General features: G+C 42.3%; 1 protein-coding gene across 3 annotated transcripts in view; it reads left to right on the top strand.

Moving 5' to 3' along the window:
• fam135a (family with sequence similarity 135 member A) overlaps positions 1 to 20146 on the top strand; it is a 329943-nt gene that overhangs the window by 298941 nt on the left and 10856 nt on the right. For all 3 annotated transcript variants that reach the window (XM_060851940.1, XM_060851926.1, XM_060851932.1), the window contains 2 exons: positions 3166 to 3263; positions 9774 to 9925. In XM_060851940.1, the coding sequence (XP_060707923.1) occupies positions 3166 to 3263; positions 9774 to 9925 (250 nt within the window). The remainder of the gene's footprint in view (positions 1 to 3165; positions 3264 to 9773; positions 9926 to 20146) is intronic.

Raw genomic sequence — 20146 nt, 5'->3', positions numbered from 1 at the left:
TTATCAATTCTAGAAGGAGTAAAAGTAGACAAGTCCCCTGGGTTGAATGAGATTTTTCTGAGAATTCTCTGGGAAGCTAGAGAAGGAGGTGTTGGAGCTTTTGGTTTTGACCTTTGAGTTGTCATTGTCTACATATTTAGTACCAGAGGACTGGGGGATTACAAATGTTGTGCCCTTGTTCTCGAAGTGCAGTAGAGATGACCCATTTAGTTATAGACCAGTGAGCCTTATGTCTGTTTAGGAACAGTTTTGGAAAGGATAAGGTAAAGGATTTATAATCACCTAGCAAGCAATAATTTGATTGCAGATAGTCAACATGGTCTTGTCAAGGGCAGGTCATGTCTCACAAACCTCATGGAGTTTTTTGAGAGGGTGACCAAGCATATGGATGAGGGTAGGGCAGTTGTCGTGCTGTAAATGACTTCAGTAAAGCCTTTGATAAGGTTCCACATGGTAGGCTGTTGGAGGAAATGCAGAGGCATGGGATTGAGGGTGATTTAGCAAGTTTGGATTAGAAACTGGCTTTCTGTAAGAAGGCAGCAAGCAGCGGTTGATGGAAAATATTCAGCCTGTAGTCCGGTTACTCGTGGTATGCCACAAGGATCTGTTTTGGGACCACTGATGTTTATCATTTTTATAAATGACTTATATGCAGGCATAGGTGGATGGGTTAGTAAGTTTGCAGATGACACTGATGTCGATGGGGTAGTGAACAGTGTGGAAGAATGTTGCAAGTTGCAGGGGGACTTAGATAAATTGCAGAATTGGGCTGAGAGGTGGCAAATGGAGTTCAGTGCTGCTAAATGTGAGGTGATTCACTTTGGTAGGAATAACAGAAAGGCAGAATATTGGGTCAATGGAAAGATTCTTGATAGTGTAGATGTACATGCTACGTCGAACAGTACATCTTCCGTCATTTCACCGGCACCACTCCCCACCTCTTCCTCTGCTACATTGATAACTGCATTGGCACCACCTCGTGCACCAGTGAGGAAGTTGAACTTCACCAGCACATTCCACCCAGACCTTAAATTCACGTGGGCCATCTCTGACACCTCCCTCCCCTTCCTGGACCCATCCATCTCCATCAATGATGACCGACTTAACACTGCCATTTTTTACAAACCCACCAACTCCCACAGCTACCTGGATTACACCTCTCCCCACCCTACCTCCAGCAAAAATGCTATCCCGTATTCCCAATTTCTCCACCTCCGCCGTATCTGCTCCCAGGAGGACCAGTTCCACCACAGAACACACCAGATGGCCGCCTCCTTTAAAGACCGTAAATTTCCTTCCCACATGGTTGAAGGTACCCTCCAATGCATCTCTTTCATGTCCTACACCTCCGCCCTCAAACTCCACCCTTCCAACCAGAACAAGAACATAACACCCCGATCCAAACCTTCCACCCAACCAACCTCCGCATAAACGACATCATCAGCCGGCATTTCCACCACCTACAAACGGACCCCACCACCAGGGATATTTCCGTCCCCACCCCTATCCGTGACTACCTGGTCAGGTCATGCCCCTCCAACAACCCACACATCCTCCTTGCACCCTCCCCTGCCACCGCAGGAATTGCAAAACCTGCGCCCACACCTCTTTCCCGCCCACCCCCTCCCCTCCATCCAAAACCGCAAAGGAGCCTTCCACATCCATCAAAGCTTCATCTGCACATCCACCAACATCATTTATTGTATCCCGATGCGGTCTCCTTTATAGTGGGGAGACTGGATGCTTCCTCGCAGAGCGCTTTAGGGAACATCTCTGGGACACCCAGACTAATCAATCCCACCACCCCATGGCCGAACATTTCAACTCCCCTTCCCACTCTGCCAAGGACATGCAGGTCCTGGGCCTCCTCCACCACCACTCCCTCACCACCCAACGCCTGGAGGAAAAACACCTCATCTTCCACTTCGGAACACTTCAACCCCAGGGCATTATTGTGGACTTCACCAGTTTCTTCTTTTCCCTTCCCCCCCACCTTACCCCAGTTTCAACATGCCAACTCAGCACCATCCTCATGACCTGTGCTACCTGCCAATCTTCCTTCCTACCTATCCGCTCCACCCTCCCCTCCAACCTATCATCTTCATCCCCACCTCCATTCACCTATTGTACTCTTAGCTACCTTCTCCCCAGCCCCACCCCCCTCCCATTTATCTCTCCATCCTGGAGGCCCCCTGCCTCATTCCTTATTAAGAGCTTTTGCCTGAAACATCAATTGTCCTGCTTCTCAGATACTGCCTGACCTGCTATGCTTTTCCAGCACCATGTTAATCTTGACTCATCACCAGCATCTGAAGTCCTCACTTTGCAGAAAGGGATCTTGGAGTCCATGTACATAGATCCCTGAAAGTTGCCCCCAGGTTGATAGTGTCGCTAAGACGACATATGGTGTGTTAGATTTTATTAGTAGAGGGATTGAGTCTGGAGCCGTAATGTCATGCTGCAACTATACAAAACGTTAGTGCGGCCACACTTGGAATATTGTGTACAATGGCGGCCCCATTACAGGAAGGATGTGAAAGTATTGGAAAAGGTGCAGAGGAGATTAACAGGATGTTGTTACCTGGTCTGGAGAGAAGGTCTTATGAGGAAAGGCTGAAAGACTTGGGTCTGTTCTCATTGGAAAGAAGAAGACTAAGAGGGGATTCGATAGGAACATGCAAGATGGTTAGAGTATTAGATAGAGTGGACAGTGAGAGCTTTTTTCCTAAGATGACGTTAGCTTGTACAAGGGGACATAGCTACAAATTGAGGGACGACAGATTTAAGACAGATGTCAGAGGCATCTTTACTCAGAGTGTGGTAAGGGTGTAGAATATCCTGCCTGCGAATGTAGTTAACTCAGCCACATTAGTGAGATTTAAACAATCCTTGTGATAAGCATATGGATGATGATGGGATAGTGCAGGGGGATGGGTTTAGATTAGTTCACAGGTAGGCGCAACATTGAGGACCGAAGGACCTGTTCTGCTCTGTATTGTTCTATGTTCAATGTTGTTGTGATTTCCACTATCAACTGTCCTTTATTTTAAATCAGAAATGTATTTTACTTTTTGCTGAACATTGTAACAAAGGCATTTCACTAAACATCTTGGCCAAATCTGAAAATAAAGTGTATGTGTTGAATATTTATCATCTTTTCCATAGAATGACACATTTGCAGACTTTGAATCCATGACAGATCGACTTTTGGATGAGATAATACAGTACATTCAAATTTACAACCTTACAGTTTCCAAAATCAGGTAAGCTGACAAGAAATACAGGACTTCTGAAGAAGAGTCAGACTAAAATCAATTCTACTCTTCACAGATGCTGCCAACTCTATTGAGTTTCTCCAGCACTTTTTTGATTTTATTTCATACTTCTAACATCTGCAGTGTTTTATTTCATAAGAAATACAGGTAGATATTTTTATTAATATTTTCAAGAGAGATGTATTTAAACTATCAATTTTGCATGGTCTGTAAGATTTCCAAACGATCTTAAAGTTATTGTGTTGTTTTCAAGTTCTCTTTGCAAATTCAGTATATCACATCCTGATATTAATCCTGCTGTAGCCACTATCATCCTGCAGTCTGAAACTCTCAAGTCTTCCTCCCTTGCCACCTCCTTCCTGTTTTTACAACATCCTTAAAGCCTTGAGGTTTAGAGTCATAAAGATATACAGCATGGAAACAGACTCTTTGGTCCAACTCATCCTTGCCAACCAGTTATCCAAAATTAATCTTGTCCCATTTTGCCAGCACATGGCCAATATCCCTCTAAACCCTTCCTATTCATATACCAGCCTCCACTGTTTCCTCTGGCACCCTATTCCATAGACGCACCACCCTCTGCACGAAAAAGTTGCCCCTTAGGTCCCATTAAATTCTTGCCCCTCTCACCTTAAATCTATGACCTCTAGTTTTGGACTCCCCACACCCTGGGGAAAAGACCTTGCCGTTTACATGTTCAATGCCTCTCTTTATTTTACAAACCTTTATAAGGTCACTCCTCAGTCTCCGATGCTCTAGGGGATATCGCCCCAGTCAATTCAGCCTTTCCCTATATCTCAAACCCTCCAAACTTGGCAAAATGCATGTAAATCTTTTCTGAACCCTTTCAAGTTTCACAACATCCTTCCTATAGCAGGAAGACCAGAATTACACGCAATATGTCAACAGCGAGTTTTGAGAAGATTTGTAGCTCAGGTTGAATTTTTAGATGTAGGTTTGCTTGCTGAGCTGCAAGGTTCATTTCCCTACTAGGTAACATCTTCAGTGGGCCTCAGGCGAAACAATGCTGAAAATTCCTGCTCTCTATATGTTTGGATTTCTTTGGGTTGGTGATGTTATTTCCTGTGGTGAAGTCACTTCCTGTTCTTTTTCTCAGAGGGTGGTAGATGGGGTCTAACTTGATGTGGTTGTTGATAGAGTTCCGGTTGGAATACCATGCATTTAGGAATTCTCATGCGTGTCTTTGTTTGGCTTGTCCTAGAATGGATGTGTTGCCCCAGTCGAAGTGGTGTCCTTCCTCATCCGTACGTGAGGATACTTTGTGGCTAGTTAGTGTTCATGTATCCTGGTGGCTAATTTTCTGCCTTTGTCCAGTGTAGTGTTTGTTACAGTCCTTGCACAGTATTTTGTAAATGACATTAGTTTTGCTCATCTGGATAGGGTCTTTCAAGTTCATTAGCTGCTGTTTTTGTGTTGGTGAGTTTGTGGGCTACCATGATGCCTCAACCTGAGCTACAAATCTTCTCAAAATTCGTTAAGACCTATGGTAAAACTGGCCTGAAAATGGGAAACGAATGCCATCCAACAGAGTGCTACCCATGAATAATTGTACTGTTGTGGTTCTGTTCGCCGAGCTGGAAGTTTTTGCTGCAAACGTTTCGTTCCCAAGCTAGGGAACATCATCAGTGCTATTGGAGCCTCCTGTGAAGCGCTGCTTTGATGTTTCTTCTGGTATTTATAGTGGTTTGTTCTTGCCGCTTCCGGGTGTCAGTTTCAGCTGTAGTAGTTTGTATGTGGGGTCCAGGTCGATGTGTCTGTTGATGGATGTTCTTGCCGCTTCCGGGTGTCAGTTTCAGCTGTAGTGGTTTGTATATGGGGTCCAGGTCCATGTGTCTGTTAATGGAGTTTGTGGATGAATGCCATGCCTCTAGGAATTCCCTGGCTGTTCTCTGTCTGGCTTGTCCTATGATGGTAGTGTTTTCCCAGTCAAATTCATGTTCCTGGTTGTCTGAGTGTATGGCTACTAGGGATAGCTGGTCATGTCGTTTTGTGGCTAGCTGATGTTCATGGATGCGGATTGTTAGCTGTCTTCCTGTTTGTCCTATATAGTGTTTTGTGCAGTCCTTGCATGGTATTTTGTAAACTACGTTAGTTTGGCTCGTGCTGCCTATTGGGTCCTTTGTTCTAGTGAGTTGTTGTCTGAGTGTGGAAGTTGGCTTGTGTGCTCTTATGAGTCCTAAGGGTCGCAGCAGTCTGGCTGTCAGTTCTGAGACGCTCCTGACGTATGGTAGTGTGGCTAGTCCTTTTGGTTGTGGCATGTCCTCGTTCCGTGGTCTATCTCTTAGGCATCTGGTGATAAAGTTGCGTGGGTATCCGTTTTTGGCGAATACCTTGCATAGATGTTCCTCTTCCTCTTTTCGCAGTTCTGGTGTACTGCAGTGTGTTGTGGCTCTTTTGAATAGTGTCCTGATGCAGCTTCGTTTGTGTGTGTTGGGGTGGTTACTTTCATAGTTTAGGACTTGGTCTGTGTGTGTTGGTTTCCTGTGTACCCTTGTGGTGAATTCTCCGTTGGGTGTTCTCTCTACTAACACGTCTAGGAATGGGAGTTGGCTATCCTTTTCCTCTTCTCTCGTGAATCGTATTCCTGTGAGTGTGGCGTTGATGATTCGGTGTGTTTTTTCTATTTCTGTGTTTTTGATGATTACAAAGGTGTCATCGACGTATCTGATCCAGAGTTTGGGTTGGATTTGTGGTAGGGCTGTATGTTCTAACCTTTGCATAACTGCCTCTGCTATGAGTCCCGAGATTGGTGATCCCATGGGTGTTCCGTTGATTTGTTCGTATATCTGATTGTTGAATGTAAAGTGTGTGGTGAGGCACAGGTCTAGTAGTTTGAGTATGCCGTCCTTGTTGATAGGTTCGGCCTCCTGTGTTCTGTTATGTATGTCCAACCCAAACTCTGGATCAGATACGCCTCGGAACACTTCAACCCAAGGGCATCAATATGGACTTCACCAGTTTCCTCATTACCCCCCCCCCCATCCCAGTTCCAAACTTCCAGTTCAGCACCATCCTCGTGACCTGTCCTACCTGCCAATCATCCTTCCCACCTATCTGCCCCACCCTCCTCTCTGACCTATCACCTTCACCCCCACCTCCATCCACCTATTGCACTCTTACCTACCTTCTCCACAGCCCCACCCCCTCCCATTTATCTCTCCACCCCAGAGGCTCCCAGCCTCATTTCTGATGAAGGGTCCCTGCCCAAAACGTCCATTTTCCTGACCTGCTGTGTTTTTATAGCACCACTCTAATCTGGACTCCTAACTCTTATGCTCAATGCACTGACCAATAAAGGCAAACATAACAATTGACACCTTCACTATCCTGTCTACCTTTGATAATCCCATTCATTTTATTTCTGCTATTTCATGAAGCCTTTTTCTTCTGCATTTTGCGCGGCTTTGGCTTGTTCCCTCTTAATCTCAGTGTTGAAGGCTGATGAGGTGTTTTGAGCTAGCAAGCACTTAACAGCTACTTTGTAAGGAATTCCTTCCAGTCATTTGCAAAAATCAGCTATCCTACTTTGATATAAACAGGTTTATTTTTGGCAGTTAATCCTTGGACAATGGTTAGCTGGGCTGGACTTTCTATCCTGTCACTCAGGAGTTTGCAAGTAGAAAACAACACAGGAAGTTAATTACTTGTGGCCATACACCTAAAAAGTTTAGTTCATCCAAATATTGTATTTTTGTAACAATACACATTATTTTCTAAATTGAGTTAATTAAAAACATTGGCTACGTTTAACTTCTTAAAAATGTTTGCTGTTTGATTTTTTTTATCATCCTATTTTTGATGGAAATGATGTATAAAAAATAGTAACAGAAGGAGGCTGTTTGACCCCTTGAGCCAGCTCCACCATTCAATAGGATCATGGCTACTCTGCCTTTTCTCCAGAATCCTGATCGCCCCAACTGATCAAGAATCTATCTATCTCATGCTTAAAGGAACACAAGGACTCTGACCCCAGCACTCTGTGGCAAGGACTTCCAAAGACTCTCAACTCTCTGAGAGGAGAAATTCCTTTTCATCTCAATCTTAAATTTGTGTCTCTTTATTCCAAGACTAAGCCTTTGGTCCTAGACTCTCCCACGAGTGGAAGCATCCTCTCAGCATTTACCCTGCCAAGCCCCTTAATAGTCCAATATGCTTCAATAAGATCATCTCTCATTTTTCTAACCTTCAGTGAGTAGTCGCAACCTGCTTAGCCTTTGCTCATAAAACAATACTTCCATACTGAAGATCATTCCAGTGAACCTTATCTGGCATGCATCAATGAAATAATATCTTTCCTTAAATAAAGAGACCAAAGTACTGCTCACAGTAGTGCAGATGTGGTCTCACTAGCATTTTATACATTTGTAATAAGACATCCCTATTTTTGTACTTCAACCCCCTTGACAAAAGGGTCAACATTTCATTAGCCTTCCTGATTACCTTATGAATCTGTGTGCTAGCTTTGTGTGTTTTGGACACAAGTACCCCCAAGTCACTTTCTGTTGCAGCTTCCTGTAGTTTTTCTCCATTAAATAATACGCTTAATCTTTTGCTCTTCCTCCCAAAATAAACAACTTCATCTCTTTTCCATATTATACTCCATTTCCCAACTTTTTGCCCAGCGATTTAACCTAACAGTATTTGTCTTCAAACTTTGTACACCCTCACACAACTTGCTTTGCCACTTTTTTTTTTGTCATGTGCAGATTTAGATACAGTCCATTCACTTCCCTTCAAGTCTCCTGGTGAAGAGGCAGCACTCCAAAAGCTTGTGATTTCAAATAAGCTTGTTGGACTATAATCTGGTGTCATGTGACTTCTGACCATCCTCCAAGTCATTAGTATATATTGCATATGGTTGAGATCCCAACGTTGATATCTGTGGAATCCCACTGAAGAAGAACCCTTATTTCCATTCACTGTTTCCATGCCCATTAACCAATTGTCTACCCCCACCAATTTACTACCTCTAACACCATGGGTTCTGATGACTATGTCAATTGTTTTTCTCTTCCCTGAGTATAGTGGTGAATGTAGATTTTAATTCTCCTCTTTATTTCCAGGTAATTTGGATGCTATTTTACATGTGGCCAGAAGTATTTTATGATAACAAACTGTACTTGCTGAAAATTATTTCAATTTTATACTCTGATACTTTGAATTGACTTTTTAGAAAAATTTGAAATGCCATTACATATTGAGAAAATGCTCTATGCTAGTGTAAATACTTTGTACATGCTTATTTATTTCCAGTATCTGTATCCTGGCATTATAGTTCATAATCGATTGCGCATAAATCAGCAATTCAAATAACTTGCATTTCAAAGTTTTTCGTTCAGTCTGATGCACTGTACTGGTGAAAAAGCAATGTCAAATATCTTGCTTATCAAGGATAGAAATGTTTCTTTTTATTGTTGGCCCAGAAATTTGAACTAAAAAGAGAAATTCTGGAAATACTCAACATCAAAGTGCCTGAAGGGGGAAACAAATTACAGACTTATGGGGAAATGTGGGAGAATATCATTAACCTAAGTATTCTATGAGAGTTGGTGCACACACAGTTGATGTAGCATTCTGTGCTGCACCTTCTGTGAATTCCATCAATAGACTTTTCAAAACGTATTGTAGGCTTTGACATGCATGCCACCTCTGACGTGATACTTTTTATAGAGCATTTCAATTTCAAAACCCTGTCAAACCTTTTGACAAGAACTTCAAAATCACTGGTGCCAGTATCTGTACATAACACAGAAGTTAAGTAGTTTCAATTATTAGTATGATTAGCACCTTAAGACCACTGCTTAATCTCAGATGCCATTTTTGAATCAAAAGCAGCTTTGAGCATAAGGAAATCATCAAATCTTTACCATACTCTCTTCAAGAAAAACTGGACTTCACTTTTGTGTTGCACATTTTGTAATAATGTAAAGCCAAATTGATTTACAGCACACAAAAGATATTCAACTTTGTCAGAAGTGCTGGAAAAGCACAACAGGTCAGGCAGCATCCGAGGAGCAGGAGAATCAATGTTTCAGGGATTGCCTGATGAAGGGCTTTTGTCTGAAACGTCAATTCTCCTGCTCCTCAGATGCTGCCTGACCTGCTGTGCTTTTCCAGCACCACACTTTCGACTCTGATCTCCAGCATCTACAGTCCTCACATTTTCCATACTCAACTTTGTGTCAACTCATTCAAATGAAATTCCCTCGATGATCGACTTCCAACCCACTGCAAATTATTTGTGTGATTCTTTAAGTAATATTTAAGCAATGCACTTATCAGTGTGAATTAAACCATTCCAGATATGCTCGGATAATGTATTGCAATAAAAATGAGAGTTTACACTGAGCTGATAGCCAGGGCCATTTGGCAAAACTGGTAAATATTAAACAGAAATTAATTTTCACTTCATGAAAGATGATGTGTAGAATTGTGTTTCGAATTGCACCTAATTCTCTTTCTCTCTTTCGCTAACAGTTTCATAGGGCACTCTTTAGGTAACTTGATTATTCGATCTGTTCTCACAAGACAAAGATTTAAATTTTACTTGAACAAGCTGCACACTTTCCTTTCATTGTCTGGGCCTCACCTGGGGACATTATACAACAGTAGTACACTCGTTAATACAGGTAAGTAAAATTCTTTTGATGTCTAGTACCTATAGAACAACCAAAAGTTCTAAACCTTATAATAACTAAATAATTCTAGGTAGACTTGTGCACCATCTACAGAACAGTATACTTAAGAAGAAAATGAGGAGGGCAAAAAAAGGGGACAAGAGATAGTTTTGGCAAATAGACTTAAGAAGAATCCAAAAGGTTTTACAAATACATTAAGGACAAAGGGTAACTGGGGAGAGAATAGGACCCCTTAAAATCAGCAAGGAGGCCTTTGTGTGGAGCCACAGAAAATGGGGGAGATACTAAACAAGTATTTTGCATCAGAGTTTACTGTGGACAAAGACATGGAAGATATAAAATGTCGGGAAATAGGTGGTGACATCGTGAAAAATGTCCATATTACAGAGGAGGAAGTGCTGGATGTCTTGAAATGCATGGAGGTGGATAAATTACCAGGATCTGATCAGATGTACCCTAGAACCCTGTGGTAACCTAGGGAAGTGTTTGATGGGCCTCTTGCTGAGATAGTTGTATCATCAATAGTCACAGATGAGGTGCTGGAAGACTGGAGGTTGGCTAACGTACCACTTTTAAGAAGGGTGGTAGGGACAAGCCAGGGAACTATAGACCAGTGAGCCTGACATTGGTGGTGGGCAACTTGTTGGAGGGAATCCTAAGGGACAGGATGTACATGTATTTGAAAAGGCAAGCACTGATCAGAGATAGTCAACATGGTTTTGTCCGTGAGAAATCATGTCTCAGGAACTTGAATGAGCTTTTTGAAGAAATAATAAAGAGGATTGATGAGGGCAGAGCGGTAGACCTGATCTATATGGACTTCCGTAAGTTGTTTGACACGGTTCCCAATGAGAGACTGGTTAGCAAGGTTAGATTGCATGGAGTACAGGGAGAAATAGCCATTTGGATATAGAACTGGCTCAAAGGTAGAAGACAGAGGGTGGTGGTGAAGGGTTGTTTTTCAGACTTGGAGGCCTGTGACCAGTGGAGTGCCACAAGGATTGGTGCTAGGTCCTCTACTTTGTGTCATTTATATAAATGATTTGGATGCAAGCATAAAAGGTATAGTTAGTAAGTTTGCAGATAACACCAAAATTGGAAGTGTAGTGGACAGCGAAGAAGGATCTTGATCAGATGGGCCAATGGGCTGAGAAGTGGCAGATGGAGTTTAATTCAGATAAATGTGAGGTGCTGCATTTTGGGAAAGCAATTCTTAGCAGGAATTATATACTTAATGGTAAGGTCCTAGGGAGTGTTGCTGAACAAAGAGACCTTGCAGTGCAGGTTCATAGCTCCTTGAAAGTGGAGTCGCAGGTAGATAGTGAAGACAGCGTTTAGTATGCTTTACTTTATTGAGTACAGGAGTACTGATTGAGTACAGGAGTTGGGAGGTCATGTTGCAGCTGTACAGGACATTGGTCAGGCCACTGTTGGAATATTGCGTGCAATTCTGGTCTCCTTCCTATCGGAAAGATGTTGTGAAACTTGAAAGGGTTCAGAAAAGATGTACAAGGATGTTGCCATGGTTGGAGGATTTGAGCTATAGGGAGAGGCTGAACAGGCTGGGGCTATTTTCTCTGGAGCATCGGAGGCTGAGGGGTGACCTTATAGTGGTTTACAAAATTGAGGTGCATGGATAGGATAAATAGACAAAGCTTTTTTCCCTGGGTTGGGGGAGTCCAGAACTAGAGGGCATTAGGTTTATGGTGAGAGGGGAAAGATATAGAAGAGACGTAAGGGGCAACGTTTTCACTCCGAGGGAAATGTGTATGGAATGAGCTGCCAGAGGAAGTGGTAGAGGCTGGTACAATTGCAACATTTAAGAGGCATTTGGATGGGTATATGAATAGGAAGGGTTTGGAGGGATATGGGCCGGGTGCTGCCAGATGGGACTAGATTGGGTTGGGATATCTGGTCGGCATGGACGGGTTGAACCGCAGAGTCTGTTTCCATGTTGTATATCTCTAAGACTTTATGACCTTAAATTTTAAGTCATAACTGTTCTTCCAAGGGTTTGTACAATGAACAATAAACATATGGAACAGCTTTCAACACAGGAAATCAAATTGGAAGTCTGTGTAAAGTGATATGACAGGATAATGTAAACATGGATCCTTCACTGTAACAATGTAGAAACTCATCATGAACAAAACTAAGAATAGATAAACAAGAGTAAAAGTTAACTGTCAAAGGTACTAATTTTCCCAGTCGAAAATAAGTATCTAAGAAGTTGGATAAGTGTCAAAATAGTTTAGGTATGTAGTAAGGGAGCCAATTAAAATGCACTTAAAATATAGAATAGGATAAGTAATGCATGGCAAGAGTAGGAGAAAGATGCACAAAATTTGCAATTACTTAGTAGGATGTGAAATTAAATAAAATATCAGACATCAGATCAAAGTACATATCAGAGGACTGTCGAATGCAGTACCTAGGGTAAGAAAAGGGAATGGTTTTTAATGTTTACACTGTCCTTCGTTGTAACCGTGTTCACAGTTGAAGACAAAGACTGGCTGAGAATGTAAGTGTTGTTTCAAGCAATAAACCATTGTAGGTACCAAAATCAGACTTGCAGACAGAATGAAAATGTTCAAAAAAACACTCAGACCTTTGGAATATCTGATGGAGAGGAAACATTTTTTTTGTACAATAATAGAACATAGAACATAGAAGGATACAGCGCAGTACAGGCCCTTCGGCCCTCGATGTTGCGCCGACCGAATCCTACCTAACCTATACTAGCCCAATAACTTCCAAATGCCTATCCAATGCCCGCTTAAATGACCATAAAGAAGGAGAGTTCACCACTGATACGGGCAGGGCATTCCATGAACTCTCAACCCGCTGTGTGAAGAATCTACCCCTAACATCTGTCCTATACCTACCACCCCTTAATTTAAAGCTATGTCCCCTAGTAACACCTGACTCCATTAGCGGTAAAAGGTTCTTAGTATCTACCCTATCTAAACCCCTAATCATCTTATACACTTCTATCAGATCTCCCCTAAACCTTCTCTTCTCCAATGAGAACAGCCCCAAGTGCCTCAGCCTTTCCTCATAAGATTTTCCTACCATTCCAGGCAACATCCTGGTAAACCTCCTCTGCACTCGTTCTAAAGCTTCCACATCCTTCCTATAGTATGGCGACCAAAACTGCACACAGTACTCCAGATGAGGCCTCACCAGAGTCTTATACAACTGCAACATGACCTCAGGACTCCGGAACTCAATTCCTCTGCCAATAAAGCCCAGTACACCATATGCCTTCCTCACAGTACTATTTACCTGGGTGGCAACTTTCAGAGATCTGTGTACATGGACACCAAGATCCCTCTGCTCATCCACACTACCAAGTAGCCTACCATTAGCCCAGTAATCCATCATCTTGTTATTCCTACCAAAGTGAACGACTTCGCACTTAGCTACATTGAATTCCATTTGCCACATTTCCGCCCAGCTCTGCAACTTATCTATATCCCGCTGTAACCTACCACTTCCTTCCTCACTATCCACAACTCCACCGACTTTTGTGTCATCCGCAAACTTGCTTACCCAGCTTTCAAGTCCTTCCTCTAGATCATTTATAAAGATAACAAAAAGCAATGGTCCCAAAACAGATCCTTGTGGTACACCGCTAGTAACTGCGCTCCAAGATGAACATAATCCATCAACTACTACCCTCTGTCTCCTTCCAGCCAGCCAATTCCTAATCCAAACCTCTAATGTATCCTCAATGCCATACCTCCGAAGTTTTAGCATTAGCCTATCATGGGGAACCTTATCGAACGCCTTACTAAAATCCATATACACAACATCTACTGCTTTACCCTCATCCACTTCCTTAGTCACCTTCTCAAAGAACTCAATAAGGTTTGTGAGGCACGACCTGCCCTTCACAAAACCATGCTGGCTATCCCTGATCACGTTATTCCTACCCAGATGTTCATAAATCTTATCCCTTACCATTCTCTCTAAGACTTTGCCCACCACTGAAGTCAGACTCACTGGCCTATAGTTACTAGGGCTATCCCTACTCCCTTTCTTGAACAAGGGGACCACATTCGCTATCCTCCAGTCCTCTGGTACTATTCCCGTTGACAATGACGACATAAAAATCCAGGCCAATGGCTCTGCTATCTCCTCCCTAGCTTCCCATAGGATCCTGGGGTAAATGCCATCAGGCCCAGGAGACTTATCTATATTCATCCTTTCCAATATTCCCAAAACCTCTTCCCTGCATATTTCCAGGGCATCCATTCTAATTATTTGTGATTCCATATTCACATCAGCAACAGTGTCCTGTTCCTGAGTGAATACTGATGAAAAGTACTGATTTAATGTCTCTCCAATCTCCTCCGCCTCCACACACAACTTCCCACTACTATCCTTGACTGGACCGATACCTACCCTAGTCATCCTTTTATTCTTGACATACCTATAGAAAGCCTTTGGGTTTTCCCTAATCCTACCAGCTAAAGACTTTTCATGTCCCCTTCTCGCTTCTCTTAGCTCCCTCTTTAGCTCCTTCCTGGCTACCTTATAACTCTCAATCGCCCCTACTGAACCTTCACGCCTCATCTTTACATATGCCGCCTTCTTCCCTTTCACAAGGGACTCCAATTCCTTACTAAACCACGGCTGCCTCACAAGGCCCTTTACACCATGCCTGACTGGTACATACCTATCGAGGACACGCAGTAGCTGCTCCTTGAACAATCCCCACATCTCATTAGTGTTCTTCTCTTGAAGCCTGTTTTTCCAATCCACACAACCTAAGTCATGCCTCACTGCATCATAATTTCCCTGCCCCCAGCTATAGCTCTTGCCCTGCGGCGCACGATTATCCCTCTCCATCACTAAAGTAAAAGTCACCGAGTTGTGGTCACTGTCCCCGAAGTGCTCACCTACCTCCAAGTCTAACACCTGGCCTGGTTCATTACCTAGAACCAAATCCAATATAGCCTCCCCTCTTGTTGGCCTGTCGACATATTGTGTCAGGAAACCCTCCTGCACACATTGTACAAACACCGACCCATCTAATGAACTCGAGCTATAGCTCTCCCAGTCAATATCTGGGAAGTTAAAGTCCCCCATAACAACCACCCTGCTACCTTCACTCTTTTCCTGAATCATCCTCGCAATATTATCCTCTACTTCTCTAGGACTATTAGGAGGCCTGTAGAAAACACCTAACAGGGTGACCTCACCTTTCCTATTTCTAACCTCAGCCCAAACTACCTCAGATGGCAAGTCCTCTTCCATCGTCCATTCCACTGCTGTGATACTGTCTTTGACAAGTAATGCCACGCCTCCCCCTTTTTTACCCCCATGTCTGATCCTACTAAAACATTTGAACCCTGGAACGTGCAACAGCCATTCTTGTCCCTGTTCTACCCACGTCTCTGTAATGGCCACAACATCGAAGTCCCAGGTACCAACCCACGCTGCAAGTTCACCTACCTTATTCCTTATACTTCTGGCATTGAAGTATACACACTTCAATCCACCTTTCTGGTTACAGGCACCCTCCTTAGAGATCGCTGCATTATTCCTAACCTCCCTACACTCAAGGTCCTGTACCCTAAAGCTACAGTCCTGGTTCCCATGCCCCCGCGGAGTTAGTTTAAACCCTCCCAAAGAGCACTAGCAAACCTCCCCCCAAGGATACTGGTGCCCCTCAGGTTCAGGTGTAGCCCATCCTTTTTATAGAGGTCCCACCTTCCCCAGAAAGGACCCCAGTTGTCCAGAAACCGGAATCCCTCCCTCCTGCACCATCCCTGTAGCCACGCATTTAACTGCTCTCTCTCCCTATTCCTCGACTCTCTATCACGTGGCACGGGTAACAAACCAGAGACTACAACTCTGTTTGTTCTAACTCTGAGCTTCCAACCTAGCTCCCTGAAAGCCTGTCTGACATCCTCACCCTTCTTCCTACCTATATCGTTGGTGCCAACGTGGACCACGATCTGGGGCTGCTCCCCCTCCCCCTTAAGGACCCGGAAAACACGATCAGCGACGTCACGTACCCTTGCACCTGAGAGGCAACATATCAAACGTGAGTCCCTGTCGCCCCCACAAAACCGTCTGTCTGTACCCCTCACTATCGAGTCCCCAAGAACTATTGCTCTACCTTTCTCCACCCTACCCTTCTGAGCAACGGGGCCAGGCTCGTTGTTCAGAAAAGTGATAATATGATCACTTTTAACCAAAACATTGTATGCCTTTTAATACTTAATAAAGGCATAATATTAAACTTGCAAATTCTCCCAAATAGCCTTAAATTGATCTTGATCATTCATCCAGAACTGTCACACTGGAGCATGGTACAATATACATACTGCATTCTCAACTTTAGTCTTGATCAGGAATGCAAGTTAAGTATTTATCGAAATATGCAGCACAATCAGAAGAATAATGGAATTCAGTACAAGTTATCATATAATAACACAAATTTGTCTTATCTACCAACTATATTTAAAAATGTCTAACAGGCATTGCTAGCAACCACTGCTTTCAGAAAGGCAACTCCTAACTCTTCCCAAGGGAAATTGGGATAGGCTGTAAGGGATAACTAGTGTGTTTTTATTTCATGTTGCTGAGGGACAGCTTCTAGATGTGAATTAACAGGCCGTGGTTGATCTTAGAGACCTCCAAGGTAACATTGGTAAGAGATGGATAAGTTATGCTGGTGGTTCTCTGGCCAGCACACAATAAATAACACTAGAACTAGGAAGTGTCAGCTTCACCTCAGTGTACAAGAAAGGAAAGGCATTAGGAAAGCAGATCAACCTTATCATAGACTTGTAAAAGCTAAGGAGTAATAGTTTACCACAGTAATGGATACATGGAATGTCATTTGTGACTATGATCACACCTATATAAATAATGTGATAGGGTAAAAGTCAGGTGTAGCCCAAGGGGCTGTATTCTGAAAGCTTGTGTGATTTCAAATAAACCTGTTGGACTATATCCTGGTGTCATGTGACATTGATTTTGAAACAGTTCCTAGGCAGCTTTGGCTGGAGTAAACAAAAGACAGCTGGAAATTAGATACTAATTGTAACCTGGTTTGCAGCTGGGGGAAAACATCCTTCCTACATCTCGTCTACGTCTAATCCTGTTAGAATTTTATACATTTCAGTCAGATACCCTCTCATCCTAGTGAATATAAGCCCAGACAAAACAGTCCGTCTTCATATGAAGGTGGGTGGCACAGTGGTTAGCACTGCTGCCTCAGCGCCAGAGACCCAGGTTTAATTCCCGCCTCAGGCAACTCACTGTGGAGTTTGCACATTCTCCCCATGTCTATGTGGGTTTCCTCCGGGTGCTCCGGTTTCCTCTCGCAGTCCAAATATGTGCAGGTTAGGTGAATTGGCCATGCTAAATTGTCTGTAGTGTGAGGTGAAGTGGTAAACGTGGGGGAATGTGTTGGGATGGGTTGCGCTTCGGCGGGTCGGTGTGGACTTGTTGGGCCGAAGTGCTTGTTTCCACACAGTAAGTAATCTAATCTAATCTCTTGCTATCCCTAGTATTAATCTTGTGAATCTCCACTGCACTCCTGAAATGGCAACTGTATCCCTTTTCAGATCGGGAAACCAAAATTGCACATAGTGGTCCAGATGCAGTCTCATCAAGATTCTGTATAACTTCAATAAAACATCTTCTGAATTCAGATCCTCATAATACAAAAATAATTTCAAACTTGCATTTTTGCCTTCTGATTTCATGTATTGCTATTCAGACGCTAAATTGCTATTTGCATGACTGGAACCTAGTTGAGCATTTCCTCAAAAAATGGGCCACAAAGATATCTCTGTCCTACATGTAGATTTGAGTAGATATTGCTCTCAGTTGCTCTCAGTGAAAAGAAAGGATCATTTAACAATTTCAAATATTTAAATGTTTGAGTTAAGTATTAATACTGAATCATAGAATCTGTGGTAAATCATTTCAATGGGTTTTTAAAAGGTGTAAATGTGAAGCTGAAATTCTGAAACAAGCAATGCTGGACACAGTGCTGGGCAGCAAGTCAGGAAGCATCTAAAGTGAACAGGAATTTTTAATCCAGGTGTTGACTCTTGTCAAATTTAGCATCCAAAATGTTAAGCTTCTTTTGTTGATGCCTGTAGAATGGTGTATCACAGAAGGAAGACATTTGGTCCATATTGCCTGTGCCAGCTCTTAGGTGAAGCTACACAACTTGACCCACTACCTGTTCATTATCTACAGACTACAATTTATTTTATTGTTAAGAGTATTTATTTGACTCCCTTTTAAAAGTTACTGTTGAATCTGCTTTCATTGCTCCTTCATGGAATAAACTGCAGATCATAAGAAATCATTGTAACAACTAGTCAGTTTTTAACTGATCCAGGACACTGGAAGTTCAGGGGCATGTCAAGAAATTCCCTCAATCTTGCCAATCACAGCAGAGAGGGAAACATGTCTTGACAAGCTGACCTTTTAGTATGACAGGGATTAAAAGCACACAATTATTGTGTTGCATCGCTAGCCTGGACAGTATTAGGGGCTGGGCAGAGTTATTAAGACATTAATTTACATATTCAGACCCTTATGAGGCCCTTTTAAAATATTTTGTTGAGCTAATACAATGATTGGGCTTAGTTTAGCAATTCTGTTGAAGAAAATCAAAGAAATTTCTGAGAAGGTTGTCAGGATTCAGGGTTAATAAAATTGAATCTTGAGCATCTTGTGGATAGCTGGTCTTAAGAGATCACCTGTGTCCAGGAACAGCTGTATGTGTAGAGTGTTGGCAGGTGAAAGTGGTGAACTAAGAACACAGTTTTTTTTAATTAGTTACAATGGAATCATTATTTCAAAAGCATTGCTGTAATGTTCTTCTGAGAAAATATTAACTACACTGAAGTAATCAAAGTTCTTTAAAGTAAACGTTATCTTCCTTTGATGGATGTATTTACCAACCTGTTAGAATTTACAGTGGTGTTTTGCTATTAAGTTAGATTGTAAAATTCAAATCTTAAGCACTGTTTTGATTTCTTACACTTCAGCAACAAATTTTGCAATTTAGTCAAACTTACCACAATTTAAGCTAACCAAAGAAATGCAATTTGATCTGGAGAGCAGTCACCATAGAATGCATCAGGATATAAAAGTAGGCAGTTTGGTACAAAGTGGATAAGAAGTGCTGAGATACAAAATAAGCATCCAGGCACAGTAAGCAATCAGGAAGGCAAATAATATGTCATTTTATTACAAGGAGATTGTTGTTCAAAAGGAGGGTAACTTTTTTGTAATTATTGACCAGGCCAGACCCATTCAAAATATTTTCAGAAGGTAGTCTAGACCCTAACTTTTTCTTATTTTAAAGGCAGATGTGAAGTGAGTGTTTCAGGTGTGATGCAATTGGTCAAACCATTTGGCTTCGAACAAAACAGAATTTATTTAAACTGTACAGTTGAAACATAAACAAAAGAAAGCAGCATTTAGAGTAACGTAGCTATTGGAAAACTTAACAGTAACTATTATTAATTGACTGTTCCAATACAATAACATCCCATGAAAACACCCCTTGGCAAAAAGGTAAATTCAAACACAGATTCTTACAGGTAGGAGGGAACGACATCCAGAGAGAGATTTCAGAGAATGTCAGAGGAATTCTTTACTGAAACTTGCATCTCCTGGACACACTCATATTGTGACTGCTACAGCTAAAAACAAACTAGAAAAAACCTGAACTGGGAGAACTGGCCACTTCCCTTCCATTGTTAAACTAAACTCTTTGGCACCTTTGCCTTTACGATCTCTCTTTAAAAAAAAAACAAGGACAAAGTAATCTTTTTAAAGTGGCAGCATTATTAGAAATTGTATAGGTCCTTCAGAAGATAGCATGTATGATGTATGTTTTTGACCTGCTTTCCTAAGAAAGGAAAGACTTGTCAGAAAGTGAGTGTTTCAAGCATTCAGTCGACTGATTTTTGCGATGAGAGGAGTCTAAACTAAATGGCACAGATTTGGGTTGAGGGGGAAAGATTTAAAAAGAACCTGAGAAGCAACTTTTTCTCACAGAAGGTGGTGCATATGTGGAATGAGCTGCCAGAGGAAGTGGTAAAGGTCGGTACAATTTCAATGTTTAAAAGATATTTGGACAGGTACATAGATAGAAAAGGTTTAAAAGGATGTTGACCAAATGCGGGCAAATGAGACTAGTTCAGTTTAGGAAACCTGGTTGGC

The sequence above is a fragment of the Hemiscyllium ocellatum genome, chromosome 3, assembly GCF_020745735.1.
Source record: "Hemiscyllium ocellatum isolate sHemOce1 chromosome 3, sHemOce1.pat.X.cur, whole genome shotgun sequence".
Taxonomy (NCBI): domain Eukaryota; kingdom Metazoa; phylum Chordata; class Chondrichthyes; order Orectolobiformes; family Hemiscylliidae; genus Hemiscyllium; species Hemiscyllium ocellatum.
This window is presented reverse-complemented; position numbering and strand designations above follow the sequence as displayed.